This window comes from Trachemys scripta, chromosome 3 (assembly GCF_013100865.1).
Source record: "Trachemys scripta elegans isolate TJP31775 chromosome 3, CAS_Tse_1.0, whole genome shotgun sequence".
In the NCBI taxonomy this organism is placed as follows: Eukaryota; Metazoa; Chordata; order Testudines; family Emydidae; genus Trachemys; species Trachemys scripta.
This window is the reverse complement of record NC_048300.1, coordinates 164,296,894-164,321,263: the sequence shown is the minus strand read 5'-3', so window position 1 is coordinate 164,321,263 and position 24,370 is coordinate 164,296,894. Positions and strand designations below refer to the sequence as shown.

At 40.8% G+C, this 24,370-nt stretch overlaps 1 protein-coding gene across 1 annotated transcript in view; it reads left to right on the top strand.

Annotated features, from left to right (window-relative positions):
• ARHGEF10 (Rho guanine nucleotide exchange factor 10) overlaps positions 1-24,370 on the top strand; it is a gene marked incomplete in the record, with an annotated part of 171,925 nt that overhangs the window by 120,062 nt on the left and 27,493 nt on the right. Inside the window, 5 exon segments of the mRNA XM_034766377.1 lie at positions 2,960-3,081; positions 5,104-5,190; positions 7,749-7,972; positions 9,199-9,356; positions 20,920-21,062. Of these exon segments, the coding sequence (XP_034622268.1) occupies positions 2,960-3,081; positions 5,104-5,190; positions 7,749-7,972; positions 9,199-9,356; positions 20,920-21,062 (734 nt within the window).

Genomic DNA, 24,370 nt, shown 5'->3' with positions numbered 1-24,370 from the left:
GGGGGGATGGATTGCATGACATCCTGAGGTCCCTTTATATATATATAGTCCCTTTATATATATATATAGTCCCATTATTTATATATATATATATATGTTCTTTTAAAATAACAGGCACCTGTGCACGTGAACAACTCAAAATTAGATTTGTTTTTAGACATCAAACTTACGACGTATCTAATCCTCAATGAAGGCAGATGTTTTTTGACATTCCTGAAATAATTAGATTCCCAAGTGTCCTTTTATAAACAATTTAAAAGGATATGCTAGTATGCATTGCTACTACATTGTTGTAACTGTTTTCCATGCACTGGCCTCCATTTTCAAAAATGACTAGTGATTTTGGATGCCTGACTTGAGGCGCCTTTGGACAGCCTGATTTGCAGAGAACAGGTGCTCAGCAGTTCCTGAACGAAAGGAACTTTTGAGTTTTCTCAAAGTAGGCACTCAGAAATTGAGCTATCTAAAATGACTAATTATTTGAAAATGTTTGGATCACTGATTGTAACTCACCAGAGCTATCTCAAGCATAGGTATGCTTGGCAGAATTAGATTTTTATTTTTTTATAATTTCGATGGAGAATATCAATGTTTATTTTTAAGCATTTTTTATCAATTTAAATTTTCACAGTTGTGTAAATTTATAGGTTTTAAGCATTTTCTTCTATTAGTATTGATTTAAATGTTCAGAGTTGTGAGAAATTATGGGGTCAGACAATCGGGAGTGTCAGATAATAGTTTAATGACAGTAGACATTGAGATTCAGAAAGTTAAAGCTTTATAACCATTAAAAAATTTGTCAACATCACATGCAAAATATACAAAGTTAAAAGACTTAAATTGAACTCGAATAAGTTCTCCAGCAACATTTTTTCTTACTTTGCCAATCTGTAATTTTGATTATTTTCCATGAAATATTTGTGGTCGATTTGCGTGTGTATGGTGAAATTGATGTTTACTGACATTTACCAATAAACATCTAATCCTTCCAAGCCTAAGGCTAAAATAATCATAGAATCATAGGACTGGAAGGGACCTCGACAGGTCATCTAGTCCAGTCCCCTGCACTCTTGGCAGGACTAAGTATTGTCTAGACCAGTGGTCACCAACCAGTCGATTGCGATCTCCATTGGCGCAGCGGGTGCTGACACTAAAGCAGACTCCCTGCCTACCCCAGCCCCACACTGCTCCCAGAAGTGGCCAGCATAGCCCCGTGGCCCCGGGGGCGGAGGGGCAGGGGTCTCCCTCTGTGCGCTGCTCCTGCCTGCAAGCACCACCCCCACAGCTCCATTGGCCGGGGGAGGTGCTTGCCGAGAGGGGCAGTGCACGGAGCCACGTGCCCCTCCTCCCCCGCCCCCCACGGGCCGCAGGGGCACATTGGCCCCTTCCTGGAGCAGTGTGGGGCCGGGGTTGGCAGGGAACTTTCCTTAGCCTCGCTGCGCCTGCCGCCGACCGGGAGCCACTGGAGGGAAGTGCTGGCCAACGGGAGGCCACGCCCCAACCCCCAGCCTTGAGCCCCCTCCCAGAGCCAGCACCCTGTACCCCTTCCTACACCCCAACATTCAGCCCCGAGCCCCGTCCCAGAGCCTGCACCCCAACACTCTGCCCCAGCCCAGAGCCCCATCCTGCATCCAAACTCCCTCCTAAAGCTTGCACCCCTCACCTCCTCCTGAACCCCTCACCCCCGCCGCAGGTTTAGCCCAGAGCCCCCTCCCCCCTCCCACACTGTGACCCCCTCGGCACAAGCCCAAAGCCTGCACCCCATCCCAAACCCCAACCCCCTGCCCCAGTCCAGTGAAAGTGACTGAGAGTGGGGAGAGCGAGCAACGGAGAGAGAGAGGGATGGAGTGAGTGGGGCGGGGCTTTGGAGAAGGGGTGGGGTCTTGGGGAAGGGGTGGGGTCGATCCTGGGTTGCCCTTAGATTCAAAAAAGTGATCTTGGGTGTAAAAAGATTGGAGACCACTGATCTAGACCATTCCTGACAGGTGTTTATCTAACCTGCTCTTAAAAATTGCCAATGACGGAGATTCCACAACCTCTCTAGGCAATTTATTCCATTGTTTAACCACCCTGACGGGAAGTTTTTCCTAATGTCCAACCAAAACCTCCTTTGCTTCAATTTAAGACCATTGCTTCTTGTCCTTTCCTCAGAGGTTAAGAAGCACAGTTCTTCCCCCCCCTCCTTGTAACAACCTTTTATGTACTTGAAAACTGTTAGCATGTCCCCTCTCTTTTCTTCTCTTTTCCAGACTAAACAAACCCAATTTTTTCAATCTGCCCTCATACATCATGTTTTCTAAACCTTTAATAATTTTTGTTGCTCTTCTCTGGACTTTCTCCAGTTTGTCCACATCTTTCCTGAAATGTGGCACGCAGAACTGGACACAGTAATCCAGTTGAGGCCTAATCAGTGCGGAGTAGAGCGGAAGAATTACTTCTCATATCTTGCTTACAACACTCCTGCTAATACATCGCAGAAAGATGTTTGCTTTTTTTGTAACAGTGTTACACTGTTGACTCATATTTAGCTTGTGGTCCACTATGACCCCCAGATGATCCCTTTCTGAAGTACTCCTTCCTAGATAGTCATTTCCAATTTTGTATGTGTGCAACTGATTGTTCCTTCCTAAATGGAGTACTTTGCATTTGTCCTTATTCAATTTCACCCTATTTACTTCAGACCATTTCTCCACCTTGTCCAGATCATTTTGCATTTGAATGGAATGAAACGAAATAGTGGAAGATAGCTCATTCCAGATTTAAATATTAGTGTGTTATTTTACATCTGTCACATACCCCCCCCCCCAAAAAAAAATACAGATGTAATAACAAATATTATTCTTTCATCAACTGGGGCTGTTTGGGGTTAAAAGATTGGTAGAACAGTTTGTTTTATCTGTATTTTTAGCAACTATTAAGTGAAAGCACTATGGAGTATTTTTACTTTTTGCCATTACAGCAGAGGAGAACCTCCTGGGGTGGTTCTGTGTAGAAGATGATGGGAATCAGATCAAAAAAGAGAAGCATCCTCTCCTTGTTAGACACATGCCAGTAATGGTGGCCAAACAACAGGAATTTAAGGTGAATAGTGTTGGTATCTTAAGTAATACTGTGAGCTCATTGTATAACATACAATCACATCTTAGGAATACATTTGTTTGGTTTGATTCAGGCTTGCTTCTGCAAGCTTGTGCTAATGTATCCCAGGGCACGTGGTTCTTACGTGAAAATGCAGTTTTACTTTAAAAAGTGATCTAAAAATGGTACTTGTGCTTAATGGATCTTTCCTGAAGTCTGTTCAAACTCATATCTGTTGCTGACTTTAGTGACAAAAATAAACTGAGCACATTTGATTTATAAATAATTGAGATATTAAACATGAAACACCCCATGATGTCATATTTACAGTGTCCCTTTTCAGAGCAGAACCACAATTTATAGTAACCAAAATCCACGGTAAAACCTCCAGTCTCCCATAAAACCATATATGTTTGGGTCCCATAAAACATTGTACTCTAGCTATATTGAATAATTTTTGACTCAGAGCTTACTGAATGTTAATCAAATTTAATTTTAAAATGTAAATTGAGACCTAGCTGCTGAGATCATGTGATTACAATAGAATCTCAATCTACTTAAAATAAATAGGAAAGTCTCCAGCCCTCGTAGTTGCAAAGAAAAGCTTGGAAGTGTAACTTAGTGTAACACTTGCAGTGACATCCGCCTGAGTCTGCAGAGAGCCTGAAACAATAGGTCTGAGACGTGTCAATTTTTCTATGCATTTCAAAGGGGGAGTTAACTCTAAGACTCACTATACTTGGGGGCACTACCCATGCCACCATTGACAGGAGGAGAGTGTAGAACTCCCAAGGAGGGAGCCCTCCTACCACCAGCCCTACTGTTCCAAAGAGGAGGGGGCCCTGCTGTAACTCCTGAGAATAGCATGGGGAGGCCTGGCCACTTCTTGGTAGAGCCACCTTGCTACTAACTTGTCTCTCTGCAGTGAGAAGGGCTCTCTCTGGCCCTGATCTTACAATCTTGCCAAATTGGGGGCTAAAGGGCCACTATTTTAATAATGGAAAACTTCGTCAGGTTTGACCAAGTCATGAATAAAGACACAAAGCAGCCCAAGAAATGTCCAAACCTCAAATTCTGTCTCTTTCACCAACAATGGATGTGGCCATCACAGCAACTAGAATACACTTTACTGGGGTTTGCAATTTCAGCAAGTGTCAGCGAGCAATGCGCTGAACTGGACTTGAAGAGCTCTTGTTTTCTTTGATCTCTCAGTGGCCGCCTTCTACTCTTTTAATGGGCCGCCATGCAAACAGATGTTGGTTTGATGGAGAAAGCAGATAATAAAGCTTGCCTTTGAGAAAACTATGCATAAATCCTGACATGGACACCTAGAATAGGTGACCTTATTTTCAAAAGTGCTGCGCACTCAGCAATAACTATTGACTTCAGGGGGGGTTGCTGGGTGCTCTGCAGTTTTTAAAATCAACTTTTTTTACGTATGTACTTAAGGTAGGATTTTTAGGAGGCTAATTTATGAACCCATTTTTAAAGTATTTTCCTTACTGAGTAGATAGTGCTGTATATGATTAAATTTTAAAATAGCCTTATTTCTTAGTTTTTTAAATTCCCCAATTTTATCTTGAGTTTTTTCCTGTAACATTGTAACAGCAATAGCAAACTCCACAACTTTTTCTTTATTAGAGAGAAGAGCATTAGTGAACATTTCAGATGGAGACTATCTGAAAAGTATAATTCCTTATTTAATGCCTTCAGAAAATACATTTTTCCTTAATTGACTATGATGTGATATGTGTAAATGTTAGTTTGTATTAATTAAACACATTTTAAAATGTATATCTAAACTTTAAAGAGCAGTTCCAGTGCTGTTAAACGAGGATGTAAATCCATTACTCCTCATAAGGGTCCCAATTCCGCAAAGCATTTAGTGTGGTGCTTAAGTGCTTTGCTGAATTAGGATGAATTTAAATGTATTCTTAAAATGCTTAGTTGACATGGGGCCTTCAGAAAGGACAGATGTATCTGCTTCATTGTAAATATGAATCATTTTTCATTCTTTCTTTCAAGATTGAATGTGCTACTTATAATCCTGACCCTTACCTCTGTAGCGAAACTGATTCAGATTCCTGTTCCACGGAGCATGGTTTTCTGTGGGTAAGTTAAGTCTTCAAACATCAAGTGAGAGGTGGTTTGTTTTGTTTTTTTTCAATCTTTCTTACTTATTTTTCTGTAAGAATCCACAATACATGGATTTGATATGCATGCACATTCTGAATAGCTAAATACTACAAATGAAATCCAGTAGTTTTGTCCCCATAATCGTGTGTGTGTGTGTGTGTGTGTGTCATGGTTTGTTAGAAATTCCCAAGAACTCAGCATAGCCACAAGTGAGCCATGCAGCTGATCTCAAATGAGTTGCAATAAAACCACAACATACCATCATCCATTCAATAATTTAGAAATGTTTTAAAGAGTTTTTAAACATTCCATTGGGACTATTTTTTATATCCTCTAGCTGTAAAACTATGCTGGCATAATATTATGAAGCCAATTATAAAGACATTCCTACAAGCCAAAAAGTATAACTAATGGATTTTTTAAAACCTCTACCAATTATAACAGCTTTTCCGTACATAATCATAGAATCATAGAATATCAGGGTTGGAAGGGACCTCAGGAGGTCATCTAGTCCAACCCCCTGCTCAAAGCAGGACCAATCCCCAACTAAATCATCCCAGCCAGGGCTTTGTCAAGCCTGACCTTAAAAACCTCTAAGGAAGGAGATTCCACCACCTCCCTAGGTAACCCATTCCAGTGCTTCACAACCCTCCTAGTGAAAAAGTTTTTCCTAATATCCAACCTAAACCTCCCCAACTGCAACTTGAGACCATTACTCCTTGTTCTGTCATCAGGTACCACTGAGAACAGTCTAGATCCATCCTCTTTGGAACCCCCTTTCAGGTAGTTGAAAGCAGCTATCAAATCCCCCCTCATTCTTCTCTTCTGCAGACTAAACAATCCCAGTTCCCTCAGCCTCGCCTCATAAGTCATGTGCTCCAGCCCCCTAATCATTTTTGTTGCCCTCCTCTGGACTCCCTCCAATTTTTCCACATCCTTCTTGTAGTGTGGGGCCCAAAACTGGACACAGTACTCCAGATGAGGCCTCACCAGTGTTGAATAGAGGGGAATGATCACATCCCTCGATCTGCTAGCAATGCCCCTACTTATACAGCCCAAAATGCCGTTAGCCTTCTTGGCAACAAGGGCACACTGTTGACTTCTCGTCCACTGTAACCCGTAGGTCCTTTTCTGCAGAACTGCTGCCTAGACATTCGGTCCCTAGTCTGTAGCAGTGCATGGGATTCTTCCATCCTAAGTGCAGGACTCTGTACTTGTCCTTGTTGAACCTCATCAGATTTCTTTTGGCCCAATCCTCTAATTTGTCTAGGTCCCTCTGTATCCTATCCCTACCTTGCAGCATATCTACCACTCCTCCCAGTTTAGTGTCATCTGCAAACTTGCTGAGGGTGCAGTCCATGCCATCCTCCAGATCATTAATGAAGATATTGAACAAAACTGGCCCCAGAACCGAACCTTGGGGCACTCCGCTTGATACCAGCTGCCAACTAGAGATGGAGCCATTGATCACTACCTGTTGAGCCCGACAATCTAGCCAGCTTTTTATCCATCTTATAGTCCATTCATCCAGCCCATACTTCTTTAACTTGCTGGAAAGAATATTGTGGGAGACGATATCAAAAGCTTTGCTAAAGTCGAGGGATAACATGTCCACTGTTTTCCCCTCATCCACAGAGCCAATTATCTGGTCATGTTGTCACTTTTTTAGAGGCTGATATTTTGGCAACTTCCAGTAGTAGAAGCAAAAGGTGGAAATACTATTTTCAAAGGTCTGATTTGAGATGATCTGTGTAATTCACTCGTGGCTTTGCTAATTATGAATACAGTCATCACAAACTTATGCCAATAAAATCTTTATACCACACCGGAATGTTCTCTTCTTCTCTTATAAATATTTAAAGTATTCCTATGTACACATTTCTTTCTTTTCCCTAAAGTGGAAGTTCTCCCAGCCTTCCCACCTCCCTAATGCACACTGGTATGAAGTACAGGGCTGGCAATGTTTGGTCTTTGTGCAGTGAGATATTTAGGGTCCAATACCTCCTGAACCGACAGGGATAGAAATGGATGGTTAATACCATGGGGAGCTGGTAATCCTCTTCATTGGGGTACAGTACTTGTTTCAGGCCCTCAAATTACAGACAATAATGAGCCTTAAACTTCCAGCTCTAGTGTTTATAGTGAAGCTTTCTAAAACTTATTAGTTACAGAAGCATTATATCACACTAATGTTATGTGTTATATTTGTATTACATTGCATTATGTATACACAAGTCTCAAAAGGGTACACAATAACCTTCCTTTAGAAACAGAAAGGTCAGAACTGTGTATACAAGTGTGCTGGGAAAATCAATTTCATGTTCTTTTGCTATATTTTAAACTATATTATGGTTGGTGTTTAATGATTTTCTTGTAACATTTTTGTGTGCTAACTTAACACATGAAAGCTCCTTTAAGTGCTTAGAAGCTGAGAAGCTGTCTTTAATTAGTTTGCCATGTGTTTATCATGGTTAACTGTGATCTTGCCATGGAAGGATATTAATCTTTTCCTTTCTCGTCCCTCTCTAATTCAGATTGGCAGTTGCACTAATCAAATGGGCCAAATTGCAATTGTTTCATTTCAAAACTCCAGTCCCAAGGTTATTGAGTGCTTCAATGTGGAATCACGCATTCTCTGCATGGTCTACATTCCAGAGGAAGAGAAACAGAAAGAGTTAAATGTGGCTCCAGAGTCTGAAAATATGGCTACGAAAACCTTAAAAGTGCCTACTGTCTGCCTGGGCATGGAGGAAGGAAGGTGATAGTCAATTTCAACATATTGCATATAATTTACTTATTTGTTTGTTTATTATTCTGCAATAATAGATTATCCATCCAATGCTACGTGCACCTTAGAAAATCATATTAAAATGACACCTATGAGTAAACAGACCCATCAGTTGTCCCAAGATCCTATCACATAACCCAGTAACAACATACATGTAATAAAAATTAACCTCCACACACAAAATTTTTAAACTTATCATACATGGGATAAAAAACATAGAGACTAACAAATACCTCTGAAGAAAAAGGATTAATTCCTTTAAATAATGTAATCTCTGTAGGATATAAGTACAGATTTTTAAGGATATTACATCATTCCATCATTTTAATAATCGGGCGGGGGGGGGTTGAAAATGATGAAGTGCTGTTAGCAACACGAGAAGCAAGTAATTATTTACCTTTTATAATGCTGCATTTGCAGGATTTGCTAGAAATTTTTCATGCTAATAAGATAAAACACGTTGATGTTGTTTATCATGTATGAACTGAGTCTTCATTAGGTCATCTCTGTACAGTAGTGGCAAACAGAAATAGGTTTATGTGAAGTTGTTGTTATGGTAAGCAAAGGATGGTGGATGTAACTATTGAGAACATAAGTACGAGAATTTGTGTGCTCTTCCTGCCAGTGTAAATAAGTGACTACTCTTTCTATAAAAATAATGCTGTATATTTTCTAAATTTAAAGCAATAAAGCATAATCAGACTAGTTCTCTGCATGTGTAAACTGCTGTTCATGCCAGATCTACCTATTTACCTATCATTTCTGGCATACACATCATGATAATATATAGGTACCATGACAAAGAATTTAAAAGTAAATTGATTTCTGGTACTGAACTATTTTCTTCTTTCTTCTGTCAGGTAGGGCTGGATCCAAAGCTCATTGAAGTCAATTAAAAGACTTCACTGGGCTTTGAATCAGGCCCTGGAGAGGTACAACTCTGGGTCTGTAAGAGGACAGTATCTTGTTAGAAGGAAGGTCTCTCCAGCTGAGGTGAAGTCTCCCTACTGCAAGGAATTTATTGTTTGGGCATAAAATAATAATGAAAATGACTAGATGAACTACATTTTTTAGCATAATAAAGTACCTTTATTTTTCTCCAATACTTTTATTACTGTAAAGCCTGTTGTGACCTTTATAGTAAGAACTGAACAAGACATATTTACATTTTTCTCATGTATTTTTTTTTTTGGTAGCATTTCTATTTACAAGAGTCATCAAGGCTCAAAGAAAGTCCGACTTCAGCACTTCTTCACCCCAGAAAAATCAACGGTTATGAGCCTAACGTATCTGTCGCAGTACTTGTTTGCTGGTCTGGTTAATGGGAACATTGCAATCTACACAAAAGCAGAAGGTAGAGTAATAACATCCTGAGGAACTCCTGTGTCAATATATTTTGGCAGAAGCAGATTTCCACTGGTCTATTTTTCCTTTCCTGAACAGCTTCTGAATTGAAGTTATTACAGTTTGATGCAAACATTTACCTTTGAAATGTTTTCTTTATAGACTTATGTCTTTTGTTCTTTCCAAAGGATGGTGTGTGCTTGGCTGTTAGTCCTGATTTATTATTGTTATATCAGTATTGTTATTATGCACATTATGTTCTCCGTCACAGTCCCCACTCAGGATCAGGTCCCAGTTGTACTAGCTACTGTAAAATACATATAAAGACCGTTCCCTGCCTAGAGAGCTTACTATAGGTGATAACAATCAAGATACTGTATTTAACACAGTACAGATGCTAATGTCAATCTAGTTCCCAATATCTGAGACGGGAAATGGTTTCTCTTTGCTAGCTCTTTTAGCAAATCCAAATTGAAATGGTGACTAAACTGTGCTCTCCTCTCTAGATACATTGCTCATGCATCTCACAAAGAGGCCTCCCTTTCCTATTGATATCACTTGAGAAGGTTTTAAGGTATGGTTTAATTTGGACAATGGGGAATCCAAAACAAGAGGTGCGAAGGATGCTTCTTTCCCACCAACTACCATGTTCAGCCCAGTGGCCCCCTCTTTGTCTCCCTTACTGAGCTCTCTTTTGGTCTTTGCTCCAGGGAGAGCTGCATTAGACCACAAGCCCTTTTAAGAATATTCCCCCAACTGAATGTCAGGCCTGCTCTACATTACACTGTTAGGTCAGCTTAACTACATTGCTCAGGGCTGTGAAAAATGTCATGCCCTGTGCAACGTTATTAAGCTGACCTAAGCCGTGGTGTAGACCCTGATAGGTCAATGGAAGAATTCTTCTGTTGACCTAGCAAGTGCCTCTCGGAGAGGTGGATTTACCACAGCAACAGAAGAACATCTTCCGCTGTGGCACTGTAGCATTTCTACTGCAGGCTTACCCACAGACAGGGAAGAACCTGTCCCTGATGGAGCAAAGTTGTGGCCTTGATCATGCTCAGGTGCATCCCACAACATCATTCTGATGGTCTCAATTGCTATATATGGCTGTAGGGCTGGGGACAAGGTGTGAATTGACAGTCTCCCCAGAATGTGCTGGGTTTGAGCAGTGATTTAAAACTACAGTTGTCTTCGCACAGCTTCTTCCAAGAAGGATGCACAGCTTCTTCCAAGGAAGGGAGTAGAACCCGTTTGTAGGCAAGAAGAGATGCAGGGATTCTCTGAGATCCACATCTGCGGAGGCAATTAAGGGAAGGACAATGCCCTTAGTCAGGGACCAGTACTGTACAGCATAAAGAACTTATCTAACAATGATTGTGTTCAAGTTACCTGAACCTTTGACATGGAAAATCTACATGCCGCCATTTTTGACTCATCTTGCAGTGCCTTCTCCTACAGCTTGCCTCACGTCTGTTTTTACAGCTCTTCACGCCTAATAAAAATGTTACCAGTCATTTGTTTCCATATTAGCATCAATTTTCCATATAGTTTGCTGCTGTGGTCATGTGTAAGACACAGTGTGCTTATCCAGACACAGTCAGCCCTGAAGGAGTGTTGTTATGAAGCACTGACCTATTTTACCAGACAGACGATTCTGAGCTGTGGAACGAGAGACACGGAGAATGTGGCCTAATAAGTATTTCACGTAATTTATCAGCACAGAATCAAAATGTCACCTTTAGTTCTACACTGTGTTTCATTTTCCAGTCACATACATCAGTTCAGTGTGCTAATAATTCGATGTATACAGATTAAAAGAGAAGAGGGGCAAGACTGAAAAGTGAAATATTGGATATTTTCTAGATAAAAGCAGCTTGCTACACTGTAAGACATTCTTACCTGCATGCCTGTATTCAGAGAAAGGCAAATGCTAATCCCAGTGCACATTTTAAGTACCGTAATTGGGCAGTGCACTGGGGAGTTCCATGGGGTAAGGAAGGAAAAATCTTTCTTCCAGCTGCATAGCCACTTCGCAGCTGCTTTTGCAGGTTCAATCCTTGTTCCTTCCCACAAAAAACAGAATGGGCAGTGGATGTGTGTAGTCACATATCCACCAGGTCTGCCTCATTCTATTTCCAGCCCCAAAATGAGTCTCACCTGTCCCACTGCTTTCATCTGGTACAGCTTCAAATTGGCCAGTGTGTACAGATGCCCATTTGCATTCCTGCAATCCTGCTCCCCCATTCTTTGCATATATAGGACTTTTACCCATTGCACTACAGCCAGAGCACACCATGGCTGTAGGAAGGGGGGCAGGATTTGTCCCAAATTGTTCCTTTAAAGGGAAATTTAAACGGCATGTTTAGCAAACTGAGGGAATGTGTATGAGGCAGAGGAGGAGGACTGGGGAATTTTCACAGCCAAACTCCCTCACTTGCATATTTCTGTATGGACAACAATGTTTTATGTAACTAGACAACCATTTGTCAAAATGTTTTTACTTCCCCATTGTAAATCAACTAAACAGCAGTAAGTAATAAAGGTAAAGGAACATGGTCTTCCTGAAATCTAAACAGTGTCAAAAAGTGAGCTATAAGTAATTTGAGGTACTACCTGTGCCTCAAACTTCTTCTAGTTTATTTTCCTGATGTTCTGTGAAACAGCCACACAGACAAAAGGATATTGTCCTAACAGTCCAGTCCTATTTTCCACATGTGAGTAGTGTTACTGGGGAAAAAATGAATCTGCCCATAACAAAGCACTATTATTATAGGCAGCGTAGGTAGCACTGCTTGTTATTAAGGTTGCCTGACACTTCCCATTATAAGACCCTGTTTTCAGTTGCTTATAACTTTGCCAAACTTTAGCTGTTCGGGCTGAAATTTTACATGCTGGGTATCTGACTGAGGCTGATTATTATTTATCTATTTATTTTCTGCCAAAACAGTTCAGACATTACTGAGAACAAGGTTAAGGAAAAATACATCATTTTGCCCAGGCTAAAAATATCTGTGACTCGTTCTTGAAAAGCTTTAGCTCCTCCATACTTTGGAGCAGAGACTTTAAATATGGCCAGAGGGTGGCATTTATGACAGGGATGTGCCTTTTGCCATCCCCGTGAAAATCCACCAAAATTTGACCAAGTTATAAGCCTTTGAAAAATCACGGCTTGCACATGCTTAGTAGAGACTTGGTAGAGCTTGGAAGATTCCATTCATTCCTGGGGCTGAGCAGGACTTTCCATCCAATAGCAATTGCCGGCTGCTCTGGGCCATACTAGGTCCAAGTAAAGGCAGTGGAACTGAGAGCAGGAAGCCTGTCTCTCTTGCTCTTTCAATGACCCCGACCCTGCTGGGCCCGGGCAGGCTAGAGGAGGAAGCTACCTGTTTGAATGTATTTGGGAGAGCCTGGTGGAACAGGAAAAGGATATGGGATTGGAGGCTGGAGGAGGAGGAAAGCGGCGACTGGGAGTTAGGGAGAGATTGGGACTGGGACGTGGAGCCAGGGAGAGAAATGGGGTTGTAGGGACTGAAAGCCAATGAGTGGAGGAAGGAGACTGAGATCAGATAAGGAGCCTGGGGAGTGGAGATTGGGATTAGCTAGGCAAAGAGACTAAGACTGGGAACCATGGGGTGAGGGGAGGGAAGACAGATCTGAAGAAGAGCCAGGGTAGGGGTGAGAACTGGGACTCTCTGGGCACAGAGGTTTGGACAAGGAGTGTGAGGGTGGCAGACAAGAAACCTGGGGAATAAGAGAGAGACCCAGTGGGAACAGGGACTGTATGGGATTAACTGGAGGTTTGAGGAGGGGAAAAACAGATTGGACAAGAAGTCAGGAGGGGGGAATTGGAAATGGGTGGGCAAGGGGACTGGGAATGGTGGGGCGGGGGAAAGAGTAAACATTTTTCCTCTTTCAGTTGTCATAATTCTACACATTAATGGTAATAGTAGGTAGTAAAACTATTACCGTGTTTTGATTTTCAAGTTGACAATGTTACTTTGAGTTATTTCAGATATTTGAAATAAATGCACCAGGCGCTTAGCAAAGTTTTGCACTTTGCTTTGAAATTCATGCTTACTTGCTTCTCTTTTCTAGTTTTTCTTTTCTTCATTAAATGAAAGGTCAAAATTGTTAATCTCATTTGTATTATTACTTTGTGTATTGGCTTTATATCATTATTTTTGTTGCAATTGAAAGGACACTGTAAAGTAGCATTGCACCAACCTATGTGTCTTATGACGTCTAATGACATGTGCCAGTCAACCATTATCACTTTTTTTGATAGAATTACAAAATGAGAATTAGTGGATGGAGAAAAAGTGGTAAATGAAATATATTTTTTGATTTTAATAAAGCATTTGGTACAATGTCTCAGTCTTACAATCAGAACTAATCTAAATCCACTTGTGTATGAAAATTCTCAAGTGGATAGGAAAGGGACTGAAGGACCATAAACAAAAAATTATAATAAATGGCCAAGTAGGAAGTTGAAGGGAAGGGTGGAATTTGTAGTGGGTTACTGCTGAGATCTGTATTAGGTCAAGTCTTTGACCCCATTCCTGCTGTATGATTTAAACTAATAGGGCTCCACAGGATGCAAATGCAAAGGTCATTCATGCAGATCCAGCTGCAGACCTGAGGCCTTGTCCGGGGGGAGTAAAGAACCCATTAAAGAAACAGTGATGATCCTAAACTAAGAGACGCTATAAACACCAGTATAAAAAAATCATACAAAGGAAAGTAGAAGCATGGCCAGAAGATACTATTAAGGTCCAACTTGGGGAGGAAAAAAAACAAAAACACCTAATACATTTGTGAGATAATTATGCAAAACACACATATTCATGGGATGCAGGCAGAAGAAACTTGGAAAGTAGAGATATGGGAGTGATTGAACAGCCATGCAGATGTGTTAGCTATGAGATATGGTAGCAGAAAAAGGTTAGTGCTCATTTGGCTTGCATTCCCAGAGGCATAGTGTCTCAGGACAGGAAAGTAACACTCAATTTTTATACAATTTAGGTATGTTGCACCTGGAATATTATGTTCAGTTTCAGGCACTTCATTGCCAGAAAAACATTGACTTAGTGTATGGAATTCAGAGAACAATAGCAGCAATCATCTGGAGACTAGAAATATTAACTTATGAATAAATAGTGAAAGAGCTTAGCTAAGCAACCACTAAGTAAAACCATGATAACAATCTGCAAACATTTGCAGGGGATTAACACCAAGGAGGATGAGGTATTATCTTGCAGAGTTAAAGGGGAATATAACTAAGAATAATGGGATGAAATTAGGAATGGGACCATTTAAATTCATAAACTTCCTGACAGTGAGACCTCTCAGTCTGTGGAATAGTCTCCTAATGGAAGCGATGGGAGCCCCCTTTGTTTATGAAATTTAAACCTGGACTGAACAAAATACTATCCACTGTACAAGGGTGATGGACTAGCGGTGGTACTGAAAAGATAAATACTATTATCCTGGTGTTGGGAGTATGTCCTTTCCCTACAGGAAATACCTTGAATACTGCAAATATTGAGTTAGTTACCTAATCTTATTTACTTACCTAACGCAGGTACTTTCGGTGCCACCTATGTGGAATTAGATAAAGTCTATGACTTTTTATATTAGACTGGAATCCTGCTATTTGATCTGCAATATTGGTTCATATCTGGAAAACATTGTTTACTGTGCTCACATGTGCACCAGAGGGTTTTCCTCAGCATATGAAGATGCACTCTGTATTCAGAGGAAGGCAGGGATGAGCCCTAAAATAGTTATCCCCAGATGATGGGAAATGTGCTATTATTTGCAAACATCATTTTGCTTTTAAATCCTTTGTCCTATCATCAAGAAATTAAATAAATCACTAGCCACTGTTCATATACCACGTGATATAAAAATGTTTGTGCTCCACTGCACAAATAAACTAACAAACTCTATTCCCAGGGTTGTGCTGGCAGCGTTATTGAAATCATCAGTGGTGCTGCTGAGTAAGACAGGAAGTTACCAAACAAAAAGATGCATGTTAAGTTCAGCTCAGTTGATGGCACCAGGAGTGGGGCGGTGGAATGAATGCAAGCTGTAAAAGGACATTTTGACAGGGAAAGTAATTTTTTAAATCATGTTGTATCATACCAAAAACAGAGAATAAAACTAAACTATACAATAGTACAGTTTGCCTTCAGACTATTACGTGGGGGGAAAAATGTCCTCCCACCCCAAGAATGCTGTTCTGGTCCCTGCTTTTCCATCCCCACCCATCCACTGGGACCCATGTCTCCCTCCGCTGGGAATTTCTCTTCTCTTACCCATGCAATGCATGAATTGGTGATGCCAGGAGTCGAGTTCTCAGTGGACTCTGCTGTACAAAAATAGATTCCCTGTTCACCGGGTCACAGCCCCATTTGGCTCAGCTGCCCCTCCATCAGAACAGAGGGGCGGCTGGGCCAAATTTGAGTGGTGTTATAACCCCATGCGCCAGGTTGCAACCAGCCTTTTGCTCCACCTACCTGATTTACAGGTGCAATTAGGTAGTTAAAGGTGAAGTACTACCACTTGTATCCGCAGTTTATTGCAGCATAAAACTTCAAAAATAATTATTTGTAGGTGCAAATGTAACACTGATAGACCCCGATCATCGGCAGGCGGGATTGAACCTGGGCCCTCTGGAGCTAAATGCATGAGCCTCTATTGCATGAGCTAAAAGCCACATGGCTGTTAGCTGAGGCTATAGAGCAGACTCCTTAATATCTCTCTCTCTAAGTGGTCTCAATGCCACTAGATGGGACAGAACACCACCCCTAGGAGGTGTGTGGGTTACACAAAATTAGAGAATGATATTGAAAATCAAGCACATTGCACAAACACATTATAGCATGCAGAACATTTAGGTCCCAATCCGGCATTTTTTGCATACCCAAAATCTCACTGAAATGCTGAGTTTGGGATTTTCACAGAATGTAGACATGGGCCCATTGTGCTATCAGTACCAATAGAAAAGGACTTTTGGAAAGTAATTTTTGATCCACATAAATGAAGAGTCTCTGAAGAGAGCGACTACTAAAACCAAAATCTGTTACGTCAAGTTGGATTAAAGTTTTTTAAACTTTTTAAAACAAAATTAGTATCTGCAATAGATATCAGCTGGTGATCTTCCTTGCTATTTTAATGCATATATGACATATTACATGTAGTGACTATATATGAGATTTGATCAAAATTAACTGAAGAAGGACTTAATTCTGCAATCCCTTATTCACAAGTAGTTGTACTGAAGTCATCATGAGCACTAAAGGCATAATCCAGACACTTACTGAAATCAATGAGAGTCTTTTCATGCCCTTCAGTGAATGAAGTAAGTGGAAAAGACATCCACTGTCTTCAGTTTATATTGAATAAGGCCTTAAATGCCTAACTTTTAAAAGTAAATGATGACCCTGAAAGAAATGAGGTAGAAATACATTGGGAATCATTATACATTTCAGTTATGTTTTACACCAAATTCAGACATGCAGGAAATAAACAGACTATTGCATTTATGTCTGAGAAGAAAGGGTGTTGAATCAATGAACAAGATAGTCTCTAGTTGAATTTAATATGTGATTCAATTCTGAAAAGTTGACTGTATTAAAAAAAACAGCTTCTTACTTAGCAGATCTACTCATGGTGCAAATTCAAAGTCTGTGTACTTTAGCGGACATAGTAAGATTATGCCATTTTTTACTACTCTTACCCCTGAAGAAGCAAAATAGCTCAGGGACAGAGAACTGGATTCTGTTCTGACTTGCACATAGTCAATGTAAATAGTAAACGGACTTCCAAGTGTAGGGCACTTGTGCACCTTTATTATCTTCAAATTATGACCTCAATTATACAATTATGCAATCTCCACCGCAGCAGTTAATTTGAGGACAATGTGGTCTAAGTGAGGAAGGCACATAACCCTAAATTTTGTTATTACTGGTGGTGAAGACTGAGTCAGAGAGAACACAGATTAGTTTTACATCACAGGTAGAGTTTGCAGGGCTATTAATTGGAAACACTCTTCTCACTTGCAGACTGAATTCATTTGATATGGAAATCGTTGTGACACAATGAATACGGAACTCAGTGTCTTTTATACGAAGATACTTTTCAGATTAGAACCACATTCTAAGCATGTGTCAAGAACAGTTATATAGTTGCAGATATCAGAGGCAATACAGTTTATGAGTACCACAATTTTGTTTGGGTCCTGATTCAGCAAAGCACTTATGCATGTGTTTACCATTATTACTATTATTGTATTACAGTGGTGTCCAGGAATCCCAGACAAGGATTAGGGCCCCATTGTTCTAAACACTATATAGGCAGGTAGCAAAGAGAAAATCACTGCCCCAATGATCATATAATCTATATAAGAGTTTATGTAAGTATATGCTTAAATTGAGCACATGCTTATGTGTGGTGTTGATGTCAGTAAGTAGGCAATGTTACCGGAGCTCACACAGGCCACAGATAGATATGCAAGTAAGGTGACATTTTCTCAGTGTAACCACACAGATATTAGAAACAAATACATTTCATATAGCTTATTAATAAGACAAGGAACATAAAAGACAATAAGAAGAGGTTCTATAAATACATATGAGCAAGAGAAAGATGAAAGAAAGTGAAGGTTCACTGCGTGGTGGGGAAGGAGAGCTAGCAATGGACAACACCAAGAAGGCTGAGGTGTTTAATGCCTATTTTGCTTCAGATTTCACTAAAAGACCACATGTCTAACACAATTAATATGAACAACGAGGGGGAAAGAACACAAGCCAGAATAGGGAAAGATCAGGTTAAATAATATTTAAATAAGTTAGATGTATTCAAATTGGCAGAAGCTGATGAATTTAAGGAACTAGCTGAAGCAATCTCAGAACCATTAAGTGATCATTATCAAGAACTCATGGAAAACTGGTGAGGTTCCAGAAGACTGGGAAAGAGTGAGCATGTATCTATCTTTAAAAACAGGAACAAAGAGGACCTGAGAAGTTATAGACCAGTGAGCCTAACTTCAATGCCTGGAAAGATATTGGAACAAATTATTAAACAATCAGTTTGTAAGCACCTGAAGGATAATAGGGTGATAAGTAATAGCCAAACAAATCATGCCAAATCAACCTAATTTCCTTTTTTGACAGGGCTATTGGCCTAGTGAATAGCAAGGAAGCTGTAGACTTGATATATCTTGATGTTGGTAATGCTTTTGACATGGCCCCACATTAAATTCTCACAAGCAAACTAGGGAAATGTGGTCTAAATGAAATTACAATAAAATGAGTGCACAACTTTTTGAAAGACCATACTCAGAGTAGTTATCCATGGTTTGCTGTCAAACTGGGAGGATATAGCTAGTGGGATCCTGCCTGGGTCTCTCCTAGGTTTGATACTATTCAATATTTTCATTAATGACTTGGATGATGAAGTGAAGAATATGTTTATACAATTTGTGGATGACTCCAAACTGGGAGAGATTGCAAGCCCTTTGAAGGACAGGATTAGAATTCAAAATTACCTTATGGGAGAATTGGTCTGAAATCAACAAGATATATTCAGTAAAGACATGTGCAAAATGCTACATTTAGGAAAGAAAAATCAAATACACAAATACAAAATCGTGAATATCTGGCTAGGTGCTAGTACTGCCAAAAGGGATATGAGGGTTATAGTGGGTCACAAATTGAATATGAATCAACAATGTGATGAGCTGTGAAAAAGGCAAATATCATTCTGGGGTGTAGTAACAGGAATCTTATATGTACAACATGAGTGGTCATTGTCCTGCTCTGCGTAGCCCTGGTGAGGCCTTGGCAGGAGCACTGTGTCCAGTTTTGGGCACCACACTTTAAGAAAGATGTGGATAAATTGGAGACAGACCAGAGGAGAGAAAAAAAGACCAGTAAAAGTTTTAGAAAACCTGACCTATGAGAAAATCTTGAGAAAAGAAGACTGGCGGTGGAGGGGATCTGATGATAGTCTTCAAATAAGTCAAGGGTTGTTATAAAGAGGACTGTGATCAATTGTTCTCCATGTCTACTGAAGGAAAGACAAGAAGTAATGGGTTTACTTAGTCCTGTGTCAGTGCAAGGGGCTGGACAAGATGACCTCTCAAGGTCCTTTCCAGCTTTACAATTCTATGGTTCTAAGAGAACGTTCTAGATAGTAGTGCAGTATTGTGGGTATTTAATATTGAGTGAGTGTTCACGACAAAAATAAACTAATGTATGTGAAAGCTACTAAAATTATTTAATTCTATATACAATCCAAAATGTAGGTATGCAAGTAGCATGCAAAAAATATTCAAAACAAGATCATGTTGCTAAAAGCAAATTCTCTGACAAAGCAATCTGCTGTGATTTCTTTAATCTTCAATCCCCGCTTCAAAGAGATGCCAAGCAGCAGTCTGACCACACTGATAAGTGGGGGTATGCAGGCTGAAGCAGAAGGATACTGTATTCCTGATATTACAACTTGCATTTAGGCATAATCTAATTTTGGTCTGCTATATCCAGTCTGAATCAATTGCAGGATGGTTTGTAACCAGAATGACTTCTCAATAAAACTGAACTATACACAGATGATATGGCACAAAATGAGTCTTTAATCTCTTTTAAAATGCATTTCTGAAAGTTAAGAATCTAGTAGCAGAAAGTCCATCCCATCAAGTTTCTGATAGGCAGATACTTTAACGTGGTAGAAGCTGTAGTAAAACTGTCACTGACTGCTTCATGCATCTGGACTTTGAACCTTTCTAGAATGAAAGGTAATTCATCTTGTAATAGGCCAGCTATGGTCTCCTCCTTCCTGGAGAGTGACTATAGCTGTGTGAAATTCTCCTAAATGAATGCTTTGAGATTTGGACTGCAGTTAGTGGAGAGTAAGATGAGACAAACGGTTGGGTTCTGCGCTGCAAAGTGCCACTTTGAAAATGGCAATGTGGTGTTCCATGTTAATAGCATCCAACCAAATCCATATAAAACGTGCTTAAATACCAAATGAATAGTTTTTTTTCTGACTGCCATCTCTGCAAACTCAGCATGGGCTCTGAAAGTCCAACTGTGTTCTTTCCTTCTCATACGTCATCACTACTTGTAAAGATACTGCAGGCCAGTTGAATGCTCAGTTACACCTCCGCCTCCCCAGTGTCTTGAAATTGTGCCCTGTGTTACACCTGCACAACCCACTGATTTTACACAGGTCTAACTAAGGCCATAGTTTGGACCAGAGATGTTACACAAGTGTCAACAAGAAACCAAGTTAGCTGGCAGTGTCACTACTTGTATCCTGCATGTAGGGAAATACTTTCTTGTAACTGATAATTTGTACTCTTGCAAGTTTCAGGTGGATTGCCTGCTAGTCATATAGTAAGTCTCTGTGTTTGTCTGTTACTGATTTTGTTTTATAAGTGCTAATAGCTCAGTCACAGCTGGGTGAGGCATACTGCTTTCCAGACTATTTGTTCTTAAGTGAATTTGAAAATCAAAAATTACATTTTTACTGTGTGTAACATTTCATCTTGCTTCTTTTCTTCTGTAAAGATGGAGCCTGGAATTCAGAACCCCAGAAAGTAGTGAAATTAGGGGTTCTGCCAGTTAGAAGTCTACTCATGATGGAAGATACCATTTGGGCTGCGTCTGGTGGACAAATTTTTATAATCAGTACTGAGACACATACAGTAGAGGTAAATGTTTTTTGAGTATTATTTGCATATTGTGCCATGAAACACAATTATTCTAAATAACAATGGATAGACTTTAAGCATTAAAAATTGGTTCAGACAGCCTATAAAATTCACTGAATACTCTAAGAAATGTAGTTTTGAGTTGTTTAACTTTGTGTCAGTGAGATTTCACTTTGTGTCAGTGAGATTTCACTTTCTCTGCACTTTGAACTTCTCTTATATTGGCATTTGTTGCCAATATAATTTGTATGGATTTTTGGTCTGATTTTTACCCCCCTTAAATTGTCATGTGACTTCTGGAAACTGTAGGGTATTTTGTGTAAGGACTAGCTCTAAAAGCTAGACCCGAGAGAGAGAGAGAGAGTGTGCTGGAAATCAGCATGAGTTGTCTACGAACTTGGAGACCAGGACTCTTAGGGTACATATATACAGTAGTTGGGAGGCGTGGTTCCCAGCTTGGGTGGACATATGTGTGCTAATTCTAATACTGCTCAAGCTAGAGCAGTAAAATTAGCGGTGTAGCTGCAGCTGTGCAGGTGGTGGCTCGGGCTAACTGCCTGAGTACTGTCCCTTAACGAGATGAGATAAGGAGCTTGGCTTGTTTAGTCTAACAAAATGAAGGAGATGGGGAGATATGATTGCTCTCTATAAGTACATCAGACAGATAAACACCAGGGATGGAGAGGAGTTGTTTTATTTAAGGGCCAATGTTGCCACAAGAACAAATGGATATAAACTGGCCATCAATAAATTTAACCTTGAAATTAGATGAAGGGCTCTAATCATTAGAGGAGTAAAGTTCTGGAACAGCCTCCCAAGGGGAGCCGTGGGGGCAAAAAACCTAACTTGTTTTAAGACTGAGCTTAAGTTTATGGAAGGGATGGCATGATGAGATTGCCTACAATGGCATATGGTCTATCTACGACTGCTGATAGCAAATATCTCCAATGGACAGAGATGGGTCATTAGATGGGGAGGGCTGTGAGTTACTACAGAGAATTCTTTCCTAGGTGTCTGACTGGGTGATCTTGCCCACATGCTCAGAGTTTAACTGATCACCATATTTTGGGTCAGGAAGGAATTTTTCCCCAGGTCAGCGGGCGGGAGTTCACTTTCCTCTGCAGCATGGGGCATGGGTCACTTGCGGGTTTGAACATGAGTAAATGGAAGAGTTGAACATTTCAGTAACTCAGTCAGAGGTTAGGGATCTATTCAGGAGTGGGTGGGTGAGGTTCTGTGGCCTGCAACATGCAGTAGGCCAGACGAGATGATCATGATGGTCCCTTCGGGCCTTAAAAAGTCTTTGAATTTATAAAACACCCTGGATGGCTAGCCCAAGTCACAGCCCTTGCTGCTACGGCACAAATGCTGTCTTTAAGCACTGGCTCAAGCAAAGCTACTGGGCAGACAAACCGTGAAAGACAAGCTTGGTTCCAGGCAACAGTTCTGCTTCTGTGTAGCTAGATGTGGCTTTTTGCCTTGTGGAGACTTCTTAACACACCCATAATCCTCCCTGTTTTCTCTCCTCAGCCACCAGTAAAATCTTCCTGTGTCTGATTGTGGCAGGCCAGTTGAAGCAGTGAATATACTTGGGGAGGGGGGGACTTCCATCACAAGGCTGATTGGCCAAGCACCAATGTGGCGTGATCTCTCCAAGTGATCAGTTCAAATTAGCAACAATAAGTGCAGACTTTTTTCTGCCAAAAAGTCCTTGGACACAGTTTCAGCTTGTTTCACATCCTGAGAGCTGTCAAGGGAAAGAAGGGAGTCAGGCAGCATGTTCCTCCATATCTTTCTTCCCTTCTCCCTACTGCTCTTTCCTTGTTGCAGGTTTATATCCCCACACACTCTGGGACCCAGCTGTACACTGCCTCAGTAGGCTCATTAACATTCCTCTCACAGAACTGCTTGGGCCAAATTCTTACATGATTTGCATGTAGCCACACTGACATCAATGATTTCAGTGGAGTTGCATGTGTGTGACCGGGAGGAGAATTCACTCTAGACTGTTCACTTAAGCTAGCTGTTAGACTGCGGGTAGCCCAGTCCCAAAGTGCTGTTCCTCTTCACAGGTACAGTGGCTAGTGCAGGAGCACTTGGCTGAAGAGGAAAGAAGCTTTCACGTTTCTTTTACACTCAGAATAGGGGAAGGAATACTGGAGGATGAATTCCAGTGAATCATGCTGAGTTCTGTAGAAACCAGCTCTCTCTTCTTTCAAGACAGATGGAATTTCGAGGGTCCAGGCAGTTATTCAGGATTGCTCTGCCAAAGAGATTTACACCCTATGCCTGTTCCAGATCTTCCACCACTCTATCAGGGGCATGACTTAGTGGCCTAAACATAGGGGGCTTAAATCCTAACAGGGATAAGTCTTTCCTTCCCCCTGCCAGGAAGATACTTTATGTTCCATGAATTTTATGGCATGGAATTCTTTCAGATGAAAATCTGCGGTGAGAGCCACAGTCTCCTTGCTTGTGTGATTTATTATTAATTTTGTTTCACTGTTGATCATGGTTCTCCTCACTATTGTCTGTTTGGTACACTTGGTAGCAGGATTCACTGTCAAGGACTTGGGGGGTGATAGTGAGTTTTCTACTTACTTCTTTCTGTGACCACGGTTGCTGGGATGACTTGTTTGATCTGAGTGAATGCTCCCACTTTTCAATTTTTTTTTACTTTGCCTTTGTTTTAACATGTTTTTTTGCTTGTGTGCATGGCTCCATGTGGTTATGGGAAAGGTGAATTGGTGGGAGATTCAGATGAGCTACCTATTAGCAAGAACCTTTACAGGGCATAAGCCCTGGGATATCTGAAGCTCTTAAACAGCTTTGGTAAATCCCCTTGTCTCTCACTGAGACATGCCCTGAGTGACTCCCTTCAATGAGAGGGGACATGAAGGAGGAATGAGCATCCTCTCCCCTGTAGCAAAGCTTCTGCTTTAGCAGGATAAGGATGAGGCAGCTTGGATGCACTCAGCTGGTAATATCGTTAAAGCATTCCTCCAGGGCAGAGACCAAACTTCCTGGGATAGGAGGCTGTGCATCTGTGCATCTCTAGTTCATGTGTAGAAATGATAATGCCAAATCCTCATCCCACACCTCTTCCTGGTAAGGCACTGCCTGCCTTTTAGGGATCTTATTTTCATATGTTTCCTCAGCCAGCAATCCATGCCTTTACGGCGTGTGGAACTCCCTCCCCTCTGAAATCTATCTTACTCCACCTCTCCCTGCTTTTTCAAAGCACGCTAAGCCTTCATTTCTAATGCTTTTTTTTTAATGACCGCTGTTGGCCCTTTATATATTTCTGT